General features: G+C 44.7%; 1 protein-coding gene across 12 annotated transcripts in view; it reads right to left on the bottom strand.

Moving 5' to 3' along the window:
- Positions 1-19,603, bottom strand: part of LOC118513575 (aquaporin AQPAn.G) — a 40,524-nt gene extending 20,921 nt beyond the window's left edge. For 3 of the 12 annotated variants that reach the window (XM_036059518.1, XM_036059522.1, XM_036059513.1), the window contains exons 1-2: positions 18,997-19,169; positions 15,910-16,177 (exon numbers count right to left, since the gene is read on the bottom strand). In XM_036059518.1, the coding sequence (XP_035915411.1) occupies positions 15,910-15,925 (16 nt within the window). In that variant the 5' untranslated portion in view covers positions 15,926-16,177; positions 18,997-19,169. Of the gene's footprint in view, positions 1-519; positions 1,289-15,909; positions 16,178-18,252; positions 18,602-18,996; positions 19,170-19,579 lie in introns of those variants that run through there. The other 9 variants (XM_036059512.1, XM_036059520.1, XM_036059511.1 and 6 more) reach the window with 7 other exon arrangements.
- Positions 19,604-22,465: the final 2,862 nt, after the last annotated feature.

The raw sequence follows: 22,465 nt of genomic DNA, 5'->3' as shown, positions 1-22,465 counted from the left end.
ATATGAAGGATTTTTCCAAACATGTTGACATTTGGCGCTAAACTTTTGTGATCGGTATTATATTTTTATTCACATGTATTTACGTATAATATTCGCACTAGAAGATTATTATTTTACACCGCCATGATACAACGCCATGTTTGCAATCAATCGCATTTCGAGTCTGTAGTACGAAGTTGCACGCATTCTTCTATGTGCACGAAACCCGTCATATGTTGGTTTCGTTTTCGAGATGGCCCACATTTTAACACCAATCGGCAGCGAGTGGTGCCAATTCAGCAGAGAATGGTTGTGCGGGTGATGATGAACTACATAACTGAAATAATTGGCACACTGGAGCTACACTCCAAACGTCAGGCAGCTGCCTTCCAGAATTTGCCCAGCAAAAAACACACACAATACCTGCTTCCTGCTCTTGTGCCTGCATAATACGCACATGAAAACGGACCGCAAACATTTAGCGCACCACGGGAGACCACGATAGACGGAACAGACCAGTACACCGTAACGCTACACTACCTTCTTTCAGATCAAACTTGCTGAGGATGGGTATCATCTCTGGCTCTGGCGTGCAGTTGGCGAACTTGGTTCGGCTCGAACGGGCTGCCGCAGCTACTGATTGACAGCAAGAATACGCACTTTCACGCACACAAGCACCGAAGGACTGTCGCCCGGAAAGTTCTGGTATCGGAGGGAAAACGAATTTCCCGCGCGAAAATTACTACCGCCCAGTACGATCGACCGACTTGCACCGATGTGCAGTGGGTAAATGTCGAAGAATTACAAAACGGGAGCACAAACAAACAAACCTCGAGTAGCCTCGCTACTATCAAACCGTTTTTTGATATTGATCAAACTTTCCAATCGCGTGGAAAAGGCCTCCGGGTTACACGAAGGAGGTACCCTCCGGGGGAACGGGTGTATCGTTAAAGTGATAATAAATCAACGAGCCCTTGTTTTAGCGGGCAGGTTCCCGGCGCTGGAGACAAATATCCCTCCGAAATATCCCCGAAAACAGTTCCCGGACCGTTGTTTGGATGATTGTAGTTAATTTAAATCTGTTTCGTCGCTGATGGCAATCGACAGCACGCAACAGTTAAGGGATACACCACCGAAAAAAACCGATGCTCACAGTAAGCGCACAACTTTAAACGACAAAAGTCACCGCCAAAAGACGGGCCTCAAACAGACACAACTTGCAAAAAACTTTGCAATCGACCACCACCACCGTGTGCTCGTTTCGCGCCAAAGGGCTGGACGGGAACCGGCTCGCAAGAAGGAAAGTTATCTACTGAGACAAACGGTTTCGAGGGAACCGATCCGATCCGACCGGAGAGCAAAACAATCGCTACGCTACGCTACGGCCTGACGTGGTGGACGTGTGGCGATGGTGGAGGAGGAGTGCAAATCACCATTTGGCTCCCTTCTCCCTTTTTCGATCCGTTCGGCGGTCTTGTTCGCGCTTTCACGTACTTGTGCGAATGCAACGCGAATGCCCTTCTCTATGTGCGCAAAAAAAAAACGCAACCAATACAAACGGTTCCATTTCAATCCACCCAAGGGGTCAAAGCCGATGTTAGGCAAATATGCTAGGTTATGTTGAAGTGGAAAAATTGATCATTTGTTTTGACGAGCCAATATTCTGGAAATTGCCTAAAAATTTATAAAATATGAGAAGATGCAGAAAGATCTTTGCTCAGGATATTTGAGATTCAAGCTCATGCACGCCCTTATCGAAACCACGAATACGTTTTTGGGTCAAAATCGATATTGCGTAGCATGTTTTGTGTGTTTCTTATCACCAAACATTTAACATTTCCTCTCCGCTTGGACCGATGCCTATCGGCTTGTAGTAGTAGTAAATTCAATTTGGGATTGATGAAATTTGCCATTGATGAAATTATCGCGCCAACGTAAGTGACATGCTGCGCATCGCTACGGCCAAACACCACCTAAAATAAACTATCAAACCATAAGGCCTTCCTTGAGTGACCGATACAGTTGGCAGGTATGGTTTGCGTAAAATTGCTTTTGTTTTCCAAAATCAGCCGGGAAAAGCAATGCAACATGTTGCGGCGGTTTTGTCTAGGCGCGCACACTCCTCCAAGCGCCACACGATAAAACGTGTCCCCCAGAATGTAATGTGGCTGTTTGTTTACAAAAGTTGTAACGAATCACTTTGGACGTCAGTCGTCAGTAGAAACGGTAAGCAGTCACGGCAGACAAATGAAGCAATATTAGAACACATTGCGCTTACGCGATAGTAATGGAATGGTACTGAAAGGTTTTCGTGCAGATAAGACTGCCGTACATTAGAACCATGAGACCGGCGGGACGTGCTGTACGTGAGCAAACGTGGACAACATGCCAATCGAACCGTTTATGCTGATGTTTGCTGATAACATCAACAACAAAGTAAGGGCGATGCAATCATCGGCAGCGAAAATCAAAACTAACGTTCTGTAGCATTCTATTGACGTTTTAGTGTGCAGGACCTGTCTTCCGGAGGTGATCGATAATTGGAGACATCTGTCAAGCAGCTAATTGACTTAGCAAACATCTTGGACCGAGCTGGAACGGGAAAGATAGCAAAAAAGGTCTGCAAGAAGGTGCACCGGTCATTAGCAGTTGCAACGTTTGCTTCGTTGCACAGCAAAGCTCGAATGCATTCAATCGATTCAACCTTAAATTGATTGGATTTTTTATTTGCGAAATATCTAGGGCTCGCTTAATGCACACAGACTAGAACACTGCTCGGTATCTAACGCACCGTGAAAGTGTCCATCAGGAGTACAATGACCCTTGTTTTCTGTCTTAACCTTGTTTTCGATGCAAACAATTATGAGGTTATTTGTACAAGCTAAAAAATGTAACAGGATGTGTCGATTTTTCCCTTTTAGTACAACACGATTACTTCAAAGGCTCAAAAAAGTCGTTATGCTAATCGATTGCTAACTTTCGAAAACCATTTTTGCGTAATCTTCCGCGCGCTCTTAACGATACAGATTATCGTTCGAAAAGCATATTCAACCATGTTAAATGCAAGAAAATTGCATCTTTTATGAACCGAACCGACGGTTACCGTCCAATTGATGGCTCAAAATCACTGTTTTCCTAATCAGTGTCCCGATTAGCTTCCATCCATCCCACGACCAACGATGCGCCCGGCATAGTCCAACGGCTTGTCAGCTGCGCTTCGGAGAGCAAAAAAAGCCGATGCACCTCGGTGCACTCTGACGAACTGCATAATAAATGTGTTTGTTATAATTAAAAGAGAAATTTTTCCCTCGCGATTATTATTATGCTACTGTTGCTCTACGCCGCACAATAGAGTTTTTCTTTCTTTCCACTTTCATCCCTGTTGATTGCGAACTAGGGGATGGTTGTCTTTGTGGGCCGATCTCTGGTGGCACGCGGAAGGCTTATGCTACCACCATGTGCAAACGTGGAATGCTCACGTGCATCATCATCATCATCAGCAGCTCCGTTTGGCACCCAAACACCGTGCCTGTGTGTCTCAGCGTTTGTGTTTCAGCTATGCTCGTGCGCTGCATCATCGCCACCATTATTGCCACCGTGTTGACTGGTCGAAATGCACAATAAACAACTGCTGCCATCCCATAAACTGTACCGAGACCGTGCTGCCAACATAAACCATCATCACCCGTGCCAGCCAGACTGCATCATCGTTGCGACTGGAACGTCGATCAATTCCATTCCCGCACAATGGATGCACAGAGCGCAGGAAGCTAGGCGCTGCTAAAACTGTACCTTAGATGCCGCAAATCAATTCGCCAACATATCTTTCTCGCCCACCGTGCGAAGGTGGCGGAAAGATGGTGTCGAAGCAGCATAAAGCATAGTACCGGTACCGAGAAGAAGAGAAATACGGTATCCATTTGGATGGCGTGCTGGCGGGAGAAAAACAACTGTTTTCAACCGGCTGTTCAAATTAGCGTAATAGTAGTCGGAGCCGGTAATAGTTTTGCCGTAGCGTGCAGGGTAAAATAGTGTTCGCTATAGTTCAGCTCATGTCGGAAAAGTGGGGGCGGGGGGATGGTAAGAAGGGAAAACTTTATGACGGAGACGTCAAAGTGAAAAGTTTGTTGAATGAAAATTTATGTAAATAATATATTAATTTGATTTTTAGCTTTATACTATGGCGAATAGCAAACTTGATACTATTGGTTGTAATGTTATGCTATATTTTATTTTTAACGTATGCATTTAACAAATGGCATCGATGGTATTGAAAATCAAAATACTGAACATAACTTAATGGATAAAATTATACTTGAGTCCAACACCAACAAAAATATTGTGGTCTGGTCCTGAGCACGACTAAGTAGGCGCCCTTCATTATGCATGCTAGCTTCATAGGCATTTTATCTACGGCCCTCCTCAAATATTTTGTTAGATCTTTCTTCTATCTTGGCAGCGGTGTACTTGGATAAGGATCTCCTACAGAAATTAGTCCAAAAGCTTCTATTAGCCACTGCAGTATTAGTCCGATTTGATGGAGAGATTTTTTTCCCTAGGGCCGTTCATTCTGATTGATTTTTACATGAACAATATGAATGGCGAATTTTGTATAACAATGTCGATCTCGTCGTCGTCGATCGTTGGGTGGATTTTGTAGCAAAGGAAGTGAAAATAAATCTAAACGAAACTCGCCAAACAGTATTATTCCATTTAATTATCACTCCAGAAACTTTTCAATCCATCCACTTAGTACAGACACCCGCTCCATCCCAGCGCACCATCTTGCACTGTGGCCGTCTTGGTACCTTTGCAAGCCCAGGAATTCAATGTCAAGGAACAGGTAACGGTCCATCGCGCAACCATGTCTTTGCTGCACGACCAGGGTTATGGCCACAGCTAGGCCCCACGCCAAAGGTTAACCGTGGACATCTTCCGCCTGCTTCGTGACAGCGGACAGCGTAGTTAATTTGATTGCTCCATCCCGCTGACGCCGACGATGTTTGCAGCGCGGCGGCTCACCGTGCCCGGACGTTCAGGCTCGGTATGTGCACAGGTGTGATGGGAATGCGTAAGAATGCATTAACGGAACTTTGCACGATGAAACCGAGCAACGTGATCATCTGCCCAACAACACGATCGGCGAACAGCGGTGGTAGTGCAATGCATTGCCGTATGAATCGTTAACAGCCGTTCCCAAGCGGTGGCTATTCGCACAAACAAATTGCGCCCGTTGCTATTTATTGGTCTTATTATCAAGATGATTTACACTGGCGATGTGAAATCTCGCTAATTGAAATTAACTTTAAAGCATATGACTCACTTTTCTTCGCTTAGAACACTTGCTATCGCTGAGCCATCGAGAACAATCGAGAAAAATGATGAAGCTTTTAATCCCCAACCTAGTTAACCTAATTATCAACGTTTTTCCACTGCATAGTATTGATAACACTGGATAAGATGACAGTTATGTATCAGCTGTCTTTAGTTATGCTTAACACATCGTTGAATTTGTCTAATAGGGCTCACCACAAGAAGTTAATGTAGCATGTAGCTGGTCCCTTTCTTCGCGAATGCGATAGAATGTAAGATAACGTTCCAAATTTGTAAGCAATACTACCAGGTACATTCTGATGAAGCGTGTTAATTACTTTTTAATCTAATCGTTTCTTCAAATATAAAGTGCAATCTGTCATGAGTTGTTCGTTTTAGTTTTCGTTTTTCATCAGCGTGTGATTAACGTGATCGGAAATTAATGAACACTGTACCGTGCCGTACGTGTGCTCAATTATAAGAAGACCTTGATTTTGGCCGAAATAAATAAATCAATAAAAGGGGAAAAAACTGTTCTGCACTCCGACGTCGGCTGGAAGCACAGGTGCTAGTAAAGCACGAGTCATATGTTTCGCTACACGTGACATTCAAGTTATGTTCGCTACATTAGCAGCCCGTCGTAGACAAACGTGCCGTGGCCGTCCGAAAACATTGCGCCGGAATGTCCGTGGTTAGGAACACACACACACAAATTACACGTTACGATCCTCTTCCTGACTGGTAAATCTACATGTAAGCGAAGGTATTAAATGTATTGTTCAAGGATGCACGAACCTTACGCTTTTCGGAAATGCCGTCAATGTTGGAGGGTTTTTTTTGTGTGAATTATTTAAACTATAGCGATAGTTACACCAAACAGGCATTAGATGTCTCAATACGATACTGATCATTTGACAGATGTCAAGGTGCCGAAAAACGACATCTTCTTCTGCCTCCGTAATCCATGTAAAAGCTCGCTCAATGAGCATGCCTACGTTGCTCATGTCACTATCCGATGCTTCGAGCGATAACTCTTCTGGGTGCAATGAAAGATACCTTCACCGTTTAACGATCTTCAGATACCGCACAAACTCCAAAATTGCAACGCTACGCCAAATACGGGCAGGCAAGGCATGGCCCTCAAACCTGGAAGTCCACCCGGTAGGCGCCTTCACTTTCATGGCAAACATCACCATCGGCGTCATGCTCATCATCATCGGACCAGCCACCAAGGTTGAGGGCAAACCCGAGTGCCAATCGCAATTGCCAATCGAAGCCGTTCAACACCATTGGGCCGCGCCACACACCATCCATTGTCAAAGTGCAGCGCAAACTAATTAAGCCTTTGCCCATTACACCGTCCAATGCCACACTCCCGCGGATCGCCGACAAACGCACCGGCGCGTGTGTGCGTCGCAAAACTTGGAAGGACTCCTTGGGATGCTGATTTTATCGGTCGCGAATCGCATTTGATGGCCGGATCTTGCGTGCAAAGGTGTACACTCCCTTCTTTCTACTCCTTTTTCGGTTTTGACTATGACTCGCTAGGTTGCCTACCTTCGGAATCGTCTCTCGGCAAGGAACAGATCTCATCCGACGTTTTTTTTTCTTTTTTTGGGAACATTGACAATCGCCGATTTAAGTTTCGCGCCGGTTATTACCAGCAACGGCCCAAGGTTACGTGGCGTGTGAGGTGGCGCGGGAGAAGGGTTTATCGCACCACACCAACACGAGACACCGCAGCGAACAAGGAAAGTAGGTAGGAAGTAGGTGATCAAGACTCTCCTCGGTTTGAAGAAGCCACTCGAATGGATCCACTCGTCGCTTGTTTTGAGAGACATTCATTCATAGATCTTATGGCAGCGGCCCATTCAACTTCAGAGCTGACTGTGAGAAAGCTTCTTCTGTGTCTTTGTAGAAACGGTATGCCATCAATTCGTTGTGCGGTAAAGATCCTCGCCGAAGATCTCGTGATCGACGATACGCATCGTTGGGTTCGGATCGCGTGTAAAGATGGGCAAAATGGTTTCGCGCTGATCTATCACCGGTCCACAGTGGTAAAGTTTGGCCAAGTTTCCGTCGGTCCGGTGGATTGATGGTACGCTCGCACACCGACTGACAGGTTAGGGTCGAGTAATCGTGCAAATCTGGCGTAATTGATTGCCTTCTGGTGAGAGTCGGCCATTCCCAAACAACTGGAGCTTAAACATCAGCAACTGATGTGCCAAAACGTCGTCCCGAGGTTTTTTGTGTTGTGTGCAGTTTGCGATCTACGATGAGATAACGCTCTCTAGATGGCATCAAACACCAAACAGTTGTTCGATACCTTCGCTTCAAGGTACGAACCGATCGCAGGCCGGTCCTAAAACGATCTAGATCTCTCCTCAAGGCAGCCGAGATGATGCTGCCAAGATTAGCAAAAACCAGATCCAGTAGCAATGACACTGAACTACCGTGCCTCGCTAGATGCCGCATCCACTTGGCGGGTTGTGCCTCCGCTAATTAGAGGCACCATCATTTCCTTCAACGGTCTGACGACCTCTGTGTGACGACGACGATGGTAGTAGCCAGACGTTTTGGGTGAAATTGTAGTGCGTGGTACCCACCCACCAAAAGTGGGCAGGTTTGAACTTCACGAGCTGTTCTTACGGCAGCTAATGGGACCCATACCGGTAAGGTAATTAGCGGTTGTTAAGTACGCGCGAGCGCAATACATGTTTAAATGTAATTTTATTGTTTCGCACTCGGCAATTTGTAGCAAAAGGCAGTAAACGCTGCTGCACTACCAGCGTAACGCATCATCATCTCGCCACATCGTGTATCATCGCGTGCGGTTGCTGCGCGCCATACACTAATCGATGCCAGGAGATGTCAGGGAGTCATTTATTTCTCGAGCGCCTTATCCTGAGGGTAACCCATCGGGTGGATAGGTTCGCGCTGAGCCAAGTTACCAGTCGCATTCTTGGCGATGACCGATAAATGCTACCCTCAGCATCACTGCAGTACCGTCAGACGATATTTGCCAATTAGTCGCATCATTCGTTACTACGAAACGCCCAACGGGCATGGACGACGGCGGATGTGGCGCAGTGCACCGGTGCACTTCATCATTCTGCTCTGGACCGGTTGGGAATTATAAATTCAAATCGATCAACACCGAACGCGCGAAGCTAAGGTTTGTAGTGTCTCGTTATAGGTCAGTTAGCGTAAGGGTAAGTCAATCGCTTTACGCAAGGCACGGATGCCGGTATCGAGTGCTGGCAGAAGACAAACAGATTAATAAATTTCCTTTTCATACGGAAAGGATGCTCCAAACGGCCCTAGAGCAATAACAATTGCCAATAAATATCACAGTCAATGGTGATTAGAGATAGTTAATTTAATGGCCGCCAAGTATTCTCCTAGCAAACACGTGGTAATTATGACGTTCACGTTTACCTGTAACACTAGCAAACGTACGGTGTTTTGAGATAGCTCCCAAGGCAAGTTGGTTACTAAATTGTCCGTATAAAAGCTTTTTGCACAACTTCATCACCTCGATCGAGTTCAAAATTCAAACTGTAGCAAGGACACAAACTACACCATCGAACACTCCGAAAAACCACGGCAAGGATGTACACACCCCATCTGTCTCGCTCCTTTTCGTCATAATTGGCTCCATACGCGTCCCATTAGGTGCGAAGTAATCTTATTAAACATGAGCAGCTAACATCGAACCACAATTCGCACGATGGTTGCGAAGAAGAAAAAAGGCATACACACATCACCACCAACATCATACCGCCGGGGCCGTGATGTAATCCACTAGAAGAGTGCCTTTTTCCGATTCGTGCCGCCACCGGTGAGCCATTCAAATGACTCGATGGGTCAATTATTTGCCCAAAAGCAGCAATGGAAAATGGCACCAACAAAAAACAACCGACACGCACCAATGCTGCGAAGTACACTCGTACAGTATTGCCAAAACCAAAACAACCACGGCATAGCGTCGCGAAATGAGCCTGACTGCAAAGAAACGGCACCACCAGCACTACCGTACGCGCAGAGCATACTTGAAGAAAGTATGTTGTCCATGTTTGGGCGGTGCGTTTCAGACGCTCGGGACGCTCAGCAGAAAGCTCATTTTTGGTGTGAGCCACCCAATGCATGATTAACTTATTGCACTGTCGGCACGGATTAATGGCAATCGGTGGCACGGTGGGCTGCGTGTGCTCATGATAATCGATGCTTCAGATCGTAGCTCGGCACCGTATGTCGGCTGGTGGAACGGAACTAGCAGCTTGCTGTTAATGCACCGAGGGAAGGGTGGCAAGCAGCCGGAGCCGCGGCAGTATGTCAAGTTCAAGCTATGGAATGCTTTTACGATACGCAATATTGATTTCGTGTCCATTTTGCATGGTGCACGAAAACAGAGCGACACCTATTTTATGATTGACAAGCATCCCATCCCTTTTTGTAAAGCTGAAATGGAAAATGGACCCTGCTGCATGTTTGATTGAAGCGAGATGTACACTTTATATTCCAGTGATTGGGATAGTTGTGAAAAAGCTGCCCCAAGTATACTCATTTCTTGTTTATAAAATATTCATAACCAATTCAAAGTTTCTTTAGCTGCACATTTGCGGACACAAGTTAAGAATGCAGGTCAGTATTTGAATTTTTAATTGACTTCCTGTACGAAGAAAAGTAGTCAAGATAACTGGAACTAAACCCTTCATTCTAATCTGCAACTTAGTTAACTAAAACCATTCATTAAGAATATTGGTGTGTTATTAGAGTTTATTATTATACTTGAATATACTTGATTTTTTTGTGCTACTTCTGTATGTGTTTAGAATATCAAACTAATTTTACAGTCTGCATGTCTATTCTCGTATGCAATTTTGCAATATTTATTAGTCCATTAGTTAGGGAATCATTAGTTTTGAAAATGAAACTTTTTCAACTTGAGGTTTTAAACAATAAGACAAACATTGAATAAATAGCTCTGATCTCAAGTCTTCAGTGATGGATTATTTCAAAAATGGTGGAAAAAATGCTGTCACTTTCTCAAATTTACTTAAATTTACTCCATACCTTAGATTTTTTACATTAAAATGATTTTTAATAAAGATATATAGAAATGACTTGCTGTTTGAATAGTATCGAAGCTCAACTGACATACTAATATGCTTGTAAGACACTTGAAAGATGGCAGGCAAGACCTAAGAGATCGTTAGGCCATGAAGAGGGAAAGAGAACTTAAACTTTAAAATATTTTACCAAATCCTTGCCTACTCTGTCCAAAACTTTATCATGGGTTTAAAACCACTGCTGCCCACAACTTAGTTAATGCAGTAAAAGTCTTATGGTTGGTTTATTTGAAAAATATCAAGAAAACACAAATACATCCAAGCCAACGATTCCTTAGGGCTTCACAGTCCTTATCTTAGTTAACACGAACGCCTGAAGTTATGGTATAGATTTTTAATTTGCTTGTTGGGCTTCCTAATTGCAGAATTAAGCGAAAGAAAGAAATATACTTATGTCAGTTAAACAATTGTGACCAAAATACCTAATAAACAATTAACAAAACATGTCGAATCTGATCAAAATGTTGGACAAAATTGTGTCGTCCACCCTCTAATCTGCTCGTTGCATACACGATGTTCGCCCTTCATCTTTATCTCCCCTTAAAAATAGCCATTAAATTATGATCCGTTTCACGCCTTTGCGGTTGAATAAATGGGGTTTTCTCCGTTTGCTCAACCACCATCACCTTCACCAATGATCGCTTCCTTCTGAAGCGATCCTTATTTGAATATGCCCCATTCATCTATCCCCTCTGCGTGTCCTCTACCACACAAGTAGTTTTATTTTTATGTTGTCTCTTTTATCGTTCCAGCTCCATCGAGCATGCTGCCTACTATAGGTTACCGAGCGCTCAATTCCCTTTTGCAAAACCCCCAAAAGCATCGAAAGGAGAGAACAAAAAAATCAACATCGAAATACAAAAAAAACCACACGAACCAACTGCTTCAGCCGATTAGCGGTGTCTTGAATGAGGGGTGCCTCAGGGTGAAGATAGTGAAACGAAAAGAAGGACCCAAGTGTGGGGGGGGGGGTTCATGCTTGTTTTTGTTTTCCTCCACTTTGAACGATCTTCGTACGGTGCGGATCTGTGACGTTGTCCGCGTGCTGGGCTGCGTGTAGGTCAAGGTCGTGGGAGTGGGATACCAGCTCGGTGCGGTAAATTTAAGCGCTTTGAAGATGCTTCCCTTTCCGATCGTATATCACGAGCTAAGGGAGCTTCTTCTTTTTCTTAACGAATCCACTCTTGTTCACTTTTTGCCATCAGAAAATGATACGAAACGTTTTTTTTTTTTTTTTTTTTTTTGCTTTTCATTTCATGTCGATTCGTTCAGAAACCGGGCAGAGGGTGCGTTAATTTTCGCGCATTTTAACTTATAACTTCCTTCCGGTCGTGTTCGCGAATTAAGCGGAGGCTGGGACGATATTGAACGCTTTCTAGGGGGCATTGCCGAAATAGAAAGCGCCCAAAGGATTAAAAGTTGTGAGTTGTGAGAGATTACGTGCAAAATCCGGTCCCTATTTCGTCAATTTCAAATTCGGTGGGAAAAAAAAATTGGTTGCACGTGTTTACTTACACAACATTTGATTTAAGAATTGATTGGAAAGTAATTCTCACAGTAAAAAGAAAATTGATTTACGGCATAAAATCGCGATAGTTATTCATGTTCGCTCATTAGCAATGCACATAAAAGGCAAGCTGGGCTTTTATGTACGAGAGAAATGAGTACAAAAAGCTCAGCGCAAAGCATTGCAAGCAATTCGATGAAAGGGAAGGATCAATGTAATTTTAACTGGGAAGTGACCGTTAATGTATGCACAGCATGAATACTTAATGAAGTAGTACCGTACAGACGTGAGGGCGCTCGTCCGATTCATTCAGTTGTGATTATGAGTTGTTTCTTTCATTAACGCACTTGTTTCGTTCGCGCAGAAACTGCGGCCAACGCGTGCTGATTGCAGAAAATCACGCAGAAGGTCGGATTAGGGTAATTTATTTCGAGGCGTAATGCAATATCCATGTTCTTGAATAATACTACAGCGATAAAGAAGAAATTTCCGAAATTCTTACTAGACGCACCCGATTAAAGTCTCGTCGAAATCGAGCCTCTGTGCGAAGAATTAAATATCCAACTTTGGCACAGGCGATGGAAGAACATGGTTAAAAGAAAATGGAAAACAGAGATCAAAACACATCAGCGAGGCTTCTTGATGCTGTTTTTGACGAGCCAAAACATCACCGATGCTAATTTATTTACAACTTCCAAACGATCCACACGCACGTGAAAGATCTTTCACCGAATGACGTAAGCAATCACGCGACCCGAGCCTCCTCAATCCCATAAGAAGGCATCGTTGCCATTAAAATGACTCATCTCCCTCGTTTGCCAAAATCCTGTTCCTGGAGACAAGTTCATCGGCTTCATCCCGCAAACCGATACGAATATAAATTTGCAATAAATTTAGTTAAATGACGTCAATCGGTGTATCAAAAAAAAACTCATGTGTTCTATGCCCGTTTCATAAAAACTTTGGCAGAAGCGGGCTCCACTAAAGGATTGCAAACTTGTTGTGCAGTTTTTGTTGCTGTGTGTTTGAGTGCTTTTACCTCTAGGGTCCCCTGAACAATGGTGGCATGCTCGTCCATTTCTTACAAGCCTTTCCTAATTTGCCAAAATTTAAACGGTGCTGTTTTTTGTCTAGCTTCCTCGATTCGAAAAAATTTAGGCGAAAAAAAACCACGAGCCAGAAAAAAGACGCAGCTAAACCACACTGCAAATCGACCACTTGCCAATTACCATCCTGTTTTTACATTACGTTGCCGTTTCTTTTTTCTTGTATAATATTTTCGGGGGTCTCCCTTCCCCCCGGCTTTGTTAGACGCCAACCTTGTGCTACTTTCACTTTCAGCGGCACTCGGTGCTGGTAATGCAGAAGAATTGGCTGTGAAGAATTAACGCTGTCAAAGTAGTGCAAGTAGTGCGGAGTCGATGATGGTGCCGCAAAGGAAGAACCGGCTGGAAGGACCCGGCCCGGAGGGTACGAACGAAGGGGTCATCGTTCAAGTCGTCCTGTTGTTTTTTTTTTCTCTGGTGGACCTTATTTATGATGTAATTTAAATAAAGTCGATTTGAATTTTTGAAACGTCAAGATCCACTTCAAGATCACCGGATGCACGATGCCGACGCGTTGGTTGGCAGTTTATCCTCAAGCCTGAACGCGGATCAATTGTTCGAGTGATACACGATCCACGATCGATCTGATTGTGACGGAGGAGGGAACCTTTTTTTGCTGGTTCGACCTTCACCGAGCGGAACATCTCCGGAAGCATCTTCATTTGCATTTGTTTGCTCTCCCTTGTGCTTATTATTATATAGTTTTGTTTTTTGGGCTGTTTTTTTATTATTACGGAACTCCAACCACCATGGGCAGTAGGACACTGGGTAAAGTTCCTGCGTTACCTTCACCTCAACCTTCCATTCGGTTCGGCGTTCGGCATAAGCGGTTAGCTCGCCAAGGGTAAGCAATCTTCACCGGGCAGCAGGAACTTTTCGCAGTCATCACTTTATTATGTTTCTCTTAGCTTTATTCCGGTCCCGATTAACATACTACAAATGGGTTTGCTCGTTGGGCACACACAAACACGGTCTGACCTCCAGCATTGGTTGGTCTCCTAGGGCAAACCAACGCGCGCGCCCAGTTAAGTCGTGGTGCCGGTGATAAAGTCAAGAACTTTCCCACGAAATCGGAAATTCAAATCAACGACACCCGCTGCAACATCACCACCACCGCCACCCGACGGTTGAAGTGGGTCAGTATTACGTTAATCCTCCCGCTGCAGGAACGCCATCGGGGTATTGACTTTTTACTACTACTTGGGTGTTTCTTCGGAACCCAATTTTAACGCCCTGCGGCGTTGCACTACAAATGCGCGAGCGAAAAGCGGGTAAGGTTGGCGAGAGAAAAACAATTAATGACACTTGACATTGAACGTTTTAATCGATTTCAATCGGCGTTTGTGGTCAACTTCGGAGCTGCCTCTAGAAAAGGGTACGGTGTATGTGTGTGTGCGTTTGTTTCTCTTTATTTTGGATATTTTTGGACCCACAGTGGGCGGCTGTGGGCTTTAAAGAGCACGTTGGGTTGGGCATGCTGGGAGCGACTTACTAGAACCAGTGTTGCATCCCGGAAAGGTCAGCACAACAGCAAATCTTTTACGCATTTACTAATCCTGACACTACCGTTTGGTACGTCAAACGTCTACTTGCTGTCAAAAGGGGTTGACAGTTGAAAAGCTGAACAATCGCACCGTAAACGAACGTCTCTGTAGAGAATACTGGTAAGTGATCAAAGGCTTGAGACAATTTTTGTGTGCGACGCACCCAAAAGGCCTCTGCTCAGGATTTGAACGCCATCAGCAAAAGTAACGATCATGATATATCACCCGAAGAAGGGCTTTGAGAATTTAATCTTGCTGAGGTTCCCAAACTTCATCGCCCGCTCGCTCGATCGTGGATCGATTCAACGTTACCCTGCGCCGGCACCTCGAGAGTAATCTACGTAACCTCGGCAAAGTGTAATAGATTGCGTTTTACGTCCTGTGTTTTTTTGTCGTTTCAATTTCAATTGCCAGAAAATCTACTTCATCCATGCCCCAACACGCTAACAACGGTCGCCACGTGCGTTTTTCGATTGTCTTTGGAGCACACTCTACGCAAATTGGTTCTTCAAATGTCACACATTCACGGCACATAACGTTCGGCCATAGATTCCTCCCGACCTTCCGGTGCGCAATAATAGCTTCGACAACTGTTTACGCCATTTATCGAAGTTGTCCAAAACAATACGACAAACAGGTAGGAAAGACACACGAGTGTGGTTCTTGTTTACACAAAAAGGCTAGAAGAAAGAAAAAAAACACAATCTCCACACCACACTGGAAACTGTGTCAATCGAAATTGGAAGGCTCTCTGGGGTTGCCCTGCGGTTGCACTGGGGGTCTGGGGGATTCGGTTTTTTGGGAGAATCTTTTCATAAATAACACATGTTTCTGTGTTGGGAGGCTGTGAAACAACTGCCGTGAAGCGTCACCATTTTTGGGGACCAATGTTGTACTTGAACCGCAGGAAGTGGTTTATGTGATACTCGATTGGCAAGCATGAAGCGTGCAGGTAACAGGGTGCTGCTTATACGTCTGTGAAGGTTCCGCTCAGAGATGTAGCTAAAGTTGGTTCCCCAATTTGTCAAGTACGGGTACTTAGGTCTCGGTAGTCTCTATTTTAACCTTAGTATTCGTGCAGCTTCAGTATAATACTGAGCTACATCTACACAATTCTATTCGTGCCGGCAGCTTATTATAGTAATCAGCGATTATTTTTAAAATTGAAGATCCCACAGATAATATGTTTGTTCTACACAGTTTCAAAGCAAACAATAAGAAAATAGCATGCAAGTTCACGACCCCTCCCGCACTAAATACTGGATAATCATCCACCATCCACGGGGCACCGGGTTCCACAGACAAACATTTAACTCTACTTCACTCACCTGCACTTTCAGTCATTTTCAGGCGGCCACGGATGCTTTGCTGCTTATCGTTCGTTGCCTAACTGCTTTCTCCCAGTTGCTGCTATTGAGTCGATTTTCAGTGCTAATCAACCGTGAACGGCTGCAATTTACCGCTACCACTGTGCACGCCTCACGCTCGGACGAAGTCTTCTTCACAAGTCACTTCACAACTTACGGGGCCGGACGAGCTTCCGGGAGATGTTCGACGGCTCAATCAACCGGGGAACTGACGTTTTACGGGTACTCTCTGGAGTGGAAATGGAGAAGCAAACAGGAGAAAAATAGGTATAGAAAATTGAGTAAGAGACGGCGTTATAACTCGTGCCGTTTGTTTACGCCCCGGCCCTTAGCTGCACAGTTGACGGCTATTTAAACAGTTTGCTTCGGACAAAGGAGTACCTCTATCCGACCCGACAGAACTCGTGGCAAAGGTAAGCAACTAGGCATATTTGGCTATCCTAACAACCAATGCTCGATTGTTTTTCGCATCTTTCGCCGTTTTGCTTCAAAGTGATTCCGAACAAACCCGGAAAACGGGAGCCCATTTCCGTTAGCCAGTTTGCGAAAGAATAGCGCTCTTTTGGCATTGCACACAGAGGCGCGTACCGTGAAATTACCGATGAATGGGTTTTTTTTTACAATTTGAAGTGAGCAACTACAGCCCACCGATCACACACATCTTACGAGCGGAAAATGTCTCAAAATGCTTCAAACTTTGATATCATCAAGGTGTTTTATCGTGCCGAATCTCGGCTCGAATCGGTGGAGCGTTAGTTGAGGGAATTTCCCTTACTCTAATGCAGCATGACCACAGTCACCACGCGATCCGGTCCAGTCTCACCTACTTTTTCTCTGACGTCCCTGCCACACTCACAGTTGGAGTTGTTTGCGTGAGCAGAAACCTGAATGAAAGCATGGCACCGTATGATTGGTGTTGCGCGTTCGTCTCAAGATCATGATCATGATCGTGAGATGTGCGGTAAAAACCTGAACCCGCCCCGGTAAACGGTGATGCACTCGGTGGGTCCGATTTTTGCCAGCAAACGGTACATTTCCAACCGTACCGCATTTACTGGCCATCGCTTTGGCAAACGATCAAAATGCGCTCTTTCTGTACATCAACTTCCTGTTGTGTAAATTGGCATGTTTCACTCGTATCTAAATTACCCTTAGTTTCTAATAACAGAACACCCGATCGACTCATATTATTATTCTAAGCTGCTAAGAAGAAAAAAAACCCTTCTCGTGCCCGGGAGAAAGAAACCACTTTAAAAACAACTGTTAATTCACCCATAGATCATCGTCTTCCCGGCCATCAAGGATACGGTACAGGTACGGTAGTGCTCGTACTGCTACTACCCGGTCGCGGGTTTTATTTTTATCTTCATCGGTCCTATTTCCATTTTCACCAGCTCGTCCGAAAGGAAGTGCGCCCTTCCTGTGGTGGTGTCGACTTCAAGGTACGCCAAGAATTTATCGCCCACCGCAGTCTCATCGAGCGCCCACAAAGCCAGCAAGCTCTCCTGACTGACCCACTACGCTATTTCCGGCCCGAACACAAATGCAGCGAATGCAACGGAAGTGGCCCACCGTACCTGCCCGAGAACGGTGCAGTTAATCGTACATTCAACATCTTCCCCATCATAACTTAGACCCTGCCGTGGTACATTCGTAGGTTCGAAAAAAGAAACCGTGCATTCCTCGGGGGGTTTTCCCCAGTGCAAGGATACTGCCCCGGGAATTGAACCACAGCCGTAAATAACTAAGGCAGACGAACAAGAGGAGCACAAAAGAAAGCACCGGAAGACATTCCCATTTGTTCCACCCAACACTTGGGTGGCCACCGTACACGAAGCAAGTACTCTGATCGTATTGCATTACGGCCGGAAGTAGTACGTTCTCGGGCTTGTTTCGCGGACCATACGGATCGTGGCTAGTCCGGTACGTATTCTTCCTTCATTTCTTGTTTGCACCACTCGTGGAGTGTAGTATTTGAAAGGGCAAAAAGCATCCGTGACAGGATATGCTAATTGGAGGAATAACCGGCAGCTGTCATTTGTTTTTTCTTCAAATCGGTCAGGATTTGATTTAAAAACACACTTGGCTCTTTGCTTTGATTTGGCAGTTTTTGGACATAACAATTCATGTACTTCACTAGCTAAAAATTAAACCAAATATCTGGCGTCAAAAGCCATTCCATCACGTGCACTCTGAGTCGAGATCTCTATTGTGTAATAGATAGAATCATGCTATAATGCATTCCACCGTTTTACAAGCTACGATATAAACACCCGATAACTGATAACGATTAACTGTCAGTACCTAATTCTTTCAGGCACTACCATAAGAAAAAAAAAAGTTTCTCTTTCACGTAATTATGAACCGGACCACGCACACACTTCTTAATCACTTGCAGCGCGATAAAACTCACAAACGTCACTGCAACGGTCTACTGTCTACTGTGATTGACAAAGTGCACGTCTACACAGATACAGAAATCCAGACTGATCAATCCTCCTCAATCTGGAAACGTAGCAGGCGATAAAGAGAATAGAAAAGCAACACCTTCTCCTGCGAGCGCCGTCGATAGCAATCTGGTTTTTGAAGGTGCCACTTCACACGGCTTACAGTGGCTCCTGTACGACCAGCTGATAAGGTGAGCTGTATCGCACCCCGTAAATCTTTTACGCCACAGAACAAGCAATAACGCACTATCTTATGTCACAGTGGCGTGGGCCAACTGGTCAAGAGGAGGAAGATGCCTCACAGGATGGACGTTGTTCTGGGTCGTTTGCGCCACCATCGGTCTGGTTCTTATCAGTGGAATGTGAATATTCCATGGGTGTTCAGAAAAAAAAATCACTTTAGTAGCAGATCCGTATCACTCTGACTACGTGCAAGAATTCCGTCCCGAACCAGGTGAGTGTTTTGGGGTGACACTGGCGGAACTGCTACAACGGCACGCTTTTGTACGAGCTGGCGTGTGGATCGAAGTGGACAAGCACCGTTTTGAAGTGTACTGATACAACACCACTGACACCGAACGGGTAAGACAACAGAACAAACCTTCGTTGTTGTTGCGTAAAACCGAATCGAACCTCTTTCTAATGCATACACACACGCACACCAAATTTGAACACCGAGGCGACAATATTTCCACGCAACACGCTTTCGAGAAATAACACGCGGTCTGCAACCTGCAACGGACAGCGTTTAAATGACAACTGAAAAGTAACGTACGAAAGTAAATATACACGCGGGCAAAGCGCGGTTCTGGGCGCGAGACTATTCGCGCGCGCTCGAGAGAGCGTACGCGACGTCGACGAAGTCAGCATCGAGATTTTGCACCTGTATCAAGCAGCAGCAGCAGCAACAGCAGCAGCAGCAGCAGCTGTACCGGCAGTAGCAACACAGCAACGGCTACGGTTCGCGCTCTCCCGCTCGCGTGCTCACGATACGCAACGCGATTCTCGTGCTACGACGCTCTCGGTGGGTTAGGTTAGTTGGGTTTTGGTGAAACGCTTGCAACGGATTTCGACGATGAGGATAACGCTACGGTGCTTCTCGCGTAAAGGGAAAGGATTTCTGTGCATCTTTTGTGAATTTCGGGACTACGTTTTACTTTAAAAGTTAATTCAATAATTATTACCGCTTGCTTGATGATGACATTCGGTCTACTTATATTGTCGTCCCACGCAGAACTGACACAGTCAAAACCAAGAAACACTATAGCTCACGACCATTAAAGGTTATCGAATCAAATAATAGTTTCATTTGTGGGCTACTTACACACTTATCTAAGTACTTACTTACTTACTAACATGCTCATTCAGGTGCTTATCAACAAGCACTACTAAAGCTGTCAACGGATGTCTTGAGCTATTTACTAAGCGCCTGAAAGTGATTACAGTCGAGCACTCAGTCGTCCGTCAGCTGTTAATCCTGGCCCTTCCCAAGGACATGTTAGCACCACTCCTCCACTTCAATCTATCGTCAGGTGTCTTATTTAATGACGCGATCAATATACTATTTTTATTAGGAACACAAATATAGAGAAGAAAAGTTTAGTTGATGAATATAGGCAGTAAAGTACTATCACTCTTTGTGTCGTGGTCGAACTCAACGTGGAAAGTGTCGTGGAAGATTCTATACTCTTAAAATTGGGTACATGTAATGATTATTTAGATGGTAGTAGAAATTTCGCATCGACGGACAACTGAAACCCTTTTGAACACGTTCGAGTGGATACTCAGAAAGATTTTTGGCCCCGAATGTGAGGAAAGACAATGGAAAGGCTGCTACAACGAAGAGCTCTACGACCTGTACGGGCTGGTCATGTCATGAGACTGACACCACACGACCCATACCGTAAAGTCCTTTAAGGCCGTCCACATGAATACATAGATGGCGTTGAAGCGTTCGGCAGAAAGGTAAGGATAGTGGATTGACGGGCGAAGGCGCTATACCGTGAGCCACGGTATGAACGACTAAAGTAGGAGGCCAAATTCACGAAGCTCGCGAGGTTATTTATGCATCCTCCAGTTTGCGTCTCCGATTTTTGCACTTAAACATTTTCAATTTTAGTTCTTCAAGGAATCGGTAATATTGATGGAATTGATAAAAAATCCAATAATTTAAAAGGAGATTTTGAGCCGTTCAAAGATTGCTCTTTGTCAATTTCAGAAAGCACCTTGCATACATTCAGGCGTTCACATCAAAGACAAAACTGAGCAATGAATTATTACTAGGAACTAAAATATTTTATCAAATCTGCTTGATTTATATTAAAACCAGGAATCAATCAGCATAAAATTATTCCCATATAAATGCTACTAATAAAAAAAACTTCAACGAAACAGGCGTTCAATTAAATGTATGCAATGAAGCTTGATGAATTTCACACCAATTCAATCAGTTATCAGTTCGTCGGCTAGTGTCTCTATTGATGAATTAACGTACATTGCCGAAATTTAAGATACTTTCCGATTCTAGAACATGATTTATCTACCCAGTACCCCGTTAAGAGAGGATCGTCGTCAAACTAACCCTAACAACAGAACAGAACTAGTTCGACAAAACCCCTCGACAAAGTCTCATCGATCACAAACCGACCAATCAATCAAATCATCATTCCATTCGCGGAAGTATTGAACAATATTCTTCCCACCCAGCTCGGTACCGGTTTCGGAAACATGACACGCATTTTGACACCGTCACACGAAAACAGTTTTATGCCACGCTCTGCTCTTTGCAGCGTATCGTCAATGATAAGGAACTGTGGTGAGTTGTGGAAGTCTGTGGTGTAGTGAAGGAAGTAACGGTCGTGTATATCGTAGACAACATAAATATGGTTCGATAGCATTGGAAGCAATTGCCAATGATGTGGGCCATTCCTCCTCCATTGGCGTTGGGTAGACTACCGTTTCGGGACTGGAGCGTAACTGACCTACCCTCTGCTTATTTGCAAGTTTAATGGAAAAATTAAAAATTCACTCAACGACCAGTAATCCACCAACCGGCGCTACTGGGTGTGAGGTCTACCAAACTGCCTTTACAGAATATTAATAAACAATCCTTACCGAAACAGGGATTTTGGATTCCGACTTCGTTGAACCATAAGCAGAGACCTAAAAACAACTTCCTTCCTGGGTACCGGTTGTTCTAATCTACCTGGGAAAGGTTATTATAGATACGCGTATGCCGCATTGCCTGGTGCCAAAGTGAAGGACACTTTGAGGACACCTTTCGGGGCGTATTCGACGGCTGGAAGAAGATGGTCTTATGAAATGGTGACATTTTCTTCGTTCGCCGGTAATCGGCACGCCACGAACAGATTCTAGGCGCGCCATCGCGGACTCATTTGGCAAATGGTACCTTGTTCGATACGGTTGGTTGTTGTTTGGAGCCCATCCGAAAAATTGGAATATCGTCTCATTAAGTTAGCGATACTGATCCTGCGGCAGTATTTATGTGCAGAGCCGGGCAGGTAAGGCACGTCTGGATGGCTTTAATTTTCCGGAGTGTTACCTAACGATGGCGTCGGGTAGGATCGGCTTGATGAGACATTTATGGCAGATAAGACTGGATCTATGTGCTCGTTCATTTCGAGGGCTTCTACAAAAGACGTACAATTAACCCCTACACAGCTTACCTGTATCAGATGTACTAAACAAACAAAAACAAACATTACAAATCAATTAGGCTCTATTCTCCGCTTGAGTGGCTTCACTTTGTCTCGCTGCCGGAATACCTGATGTCGATAATTTCTCAAACACCTCGCGCAGGGTGAAATAAATAATAACGTTTTCTTTGTGCAAAATATGCATAATGGCTACGACCTTGGATGCACTGCCCATTGGCCACATCTTCCCCCTTTACGTCGTCAGTATTATCACGTCGAGATTCGCAAATTCAGTTTTTCTCTCCCTCCGGCGGACGGTTGCATCTTCTCGCGCGTATGCACTCAAATGCATGGACACGTCCATGTGCCTGTGGCAGGATGTCAGACGCTGTAATTAATAATTCAGTCACATCG

This window comes from Anopheles stephensi, chromosome 3 (genome assembly GCF_013141755.1).
Source record: "Anopheles stephensi strain Indian chromosome 3, UCI_ANSTEP_V1.0, whole genome shotgun sequence".
Taxonomy (NCBI): Eukaryota; Metazoa; Arthropoda; class Insecta; order Diptera; family Culicidae; genus Anopheles; species Anopheles stephensi.
Note: the sequence above shows the minus strand (reverse complement) of the source record. Positions and strands in the feature narration are given on the sequence as shown.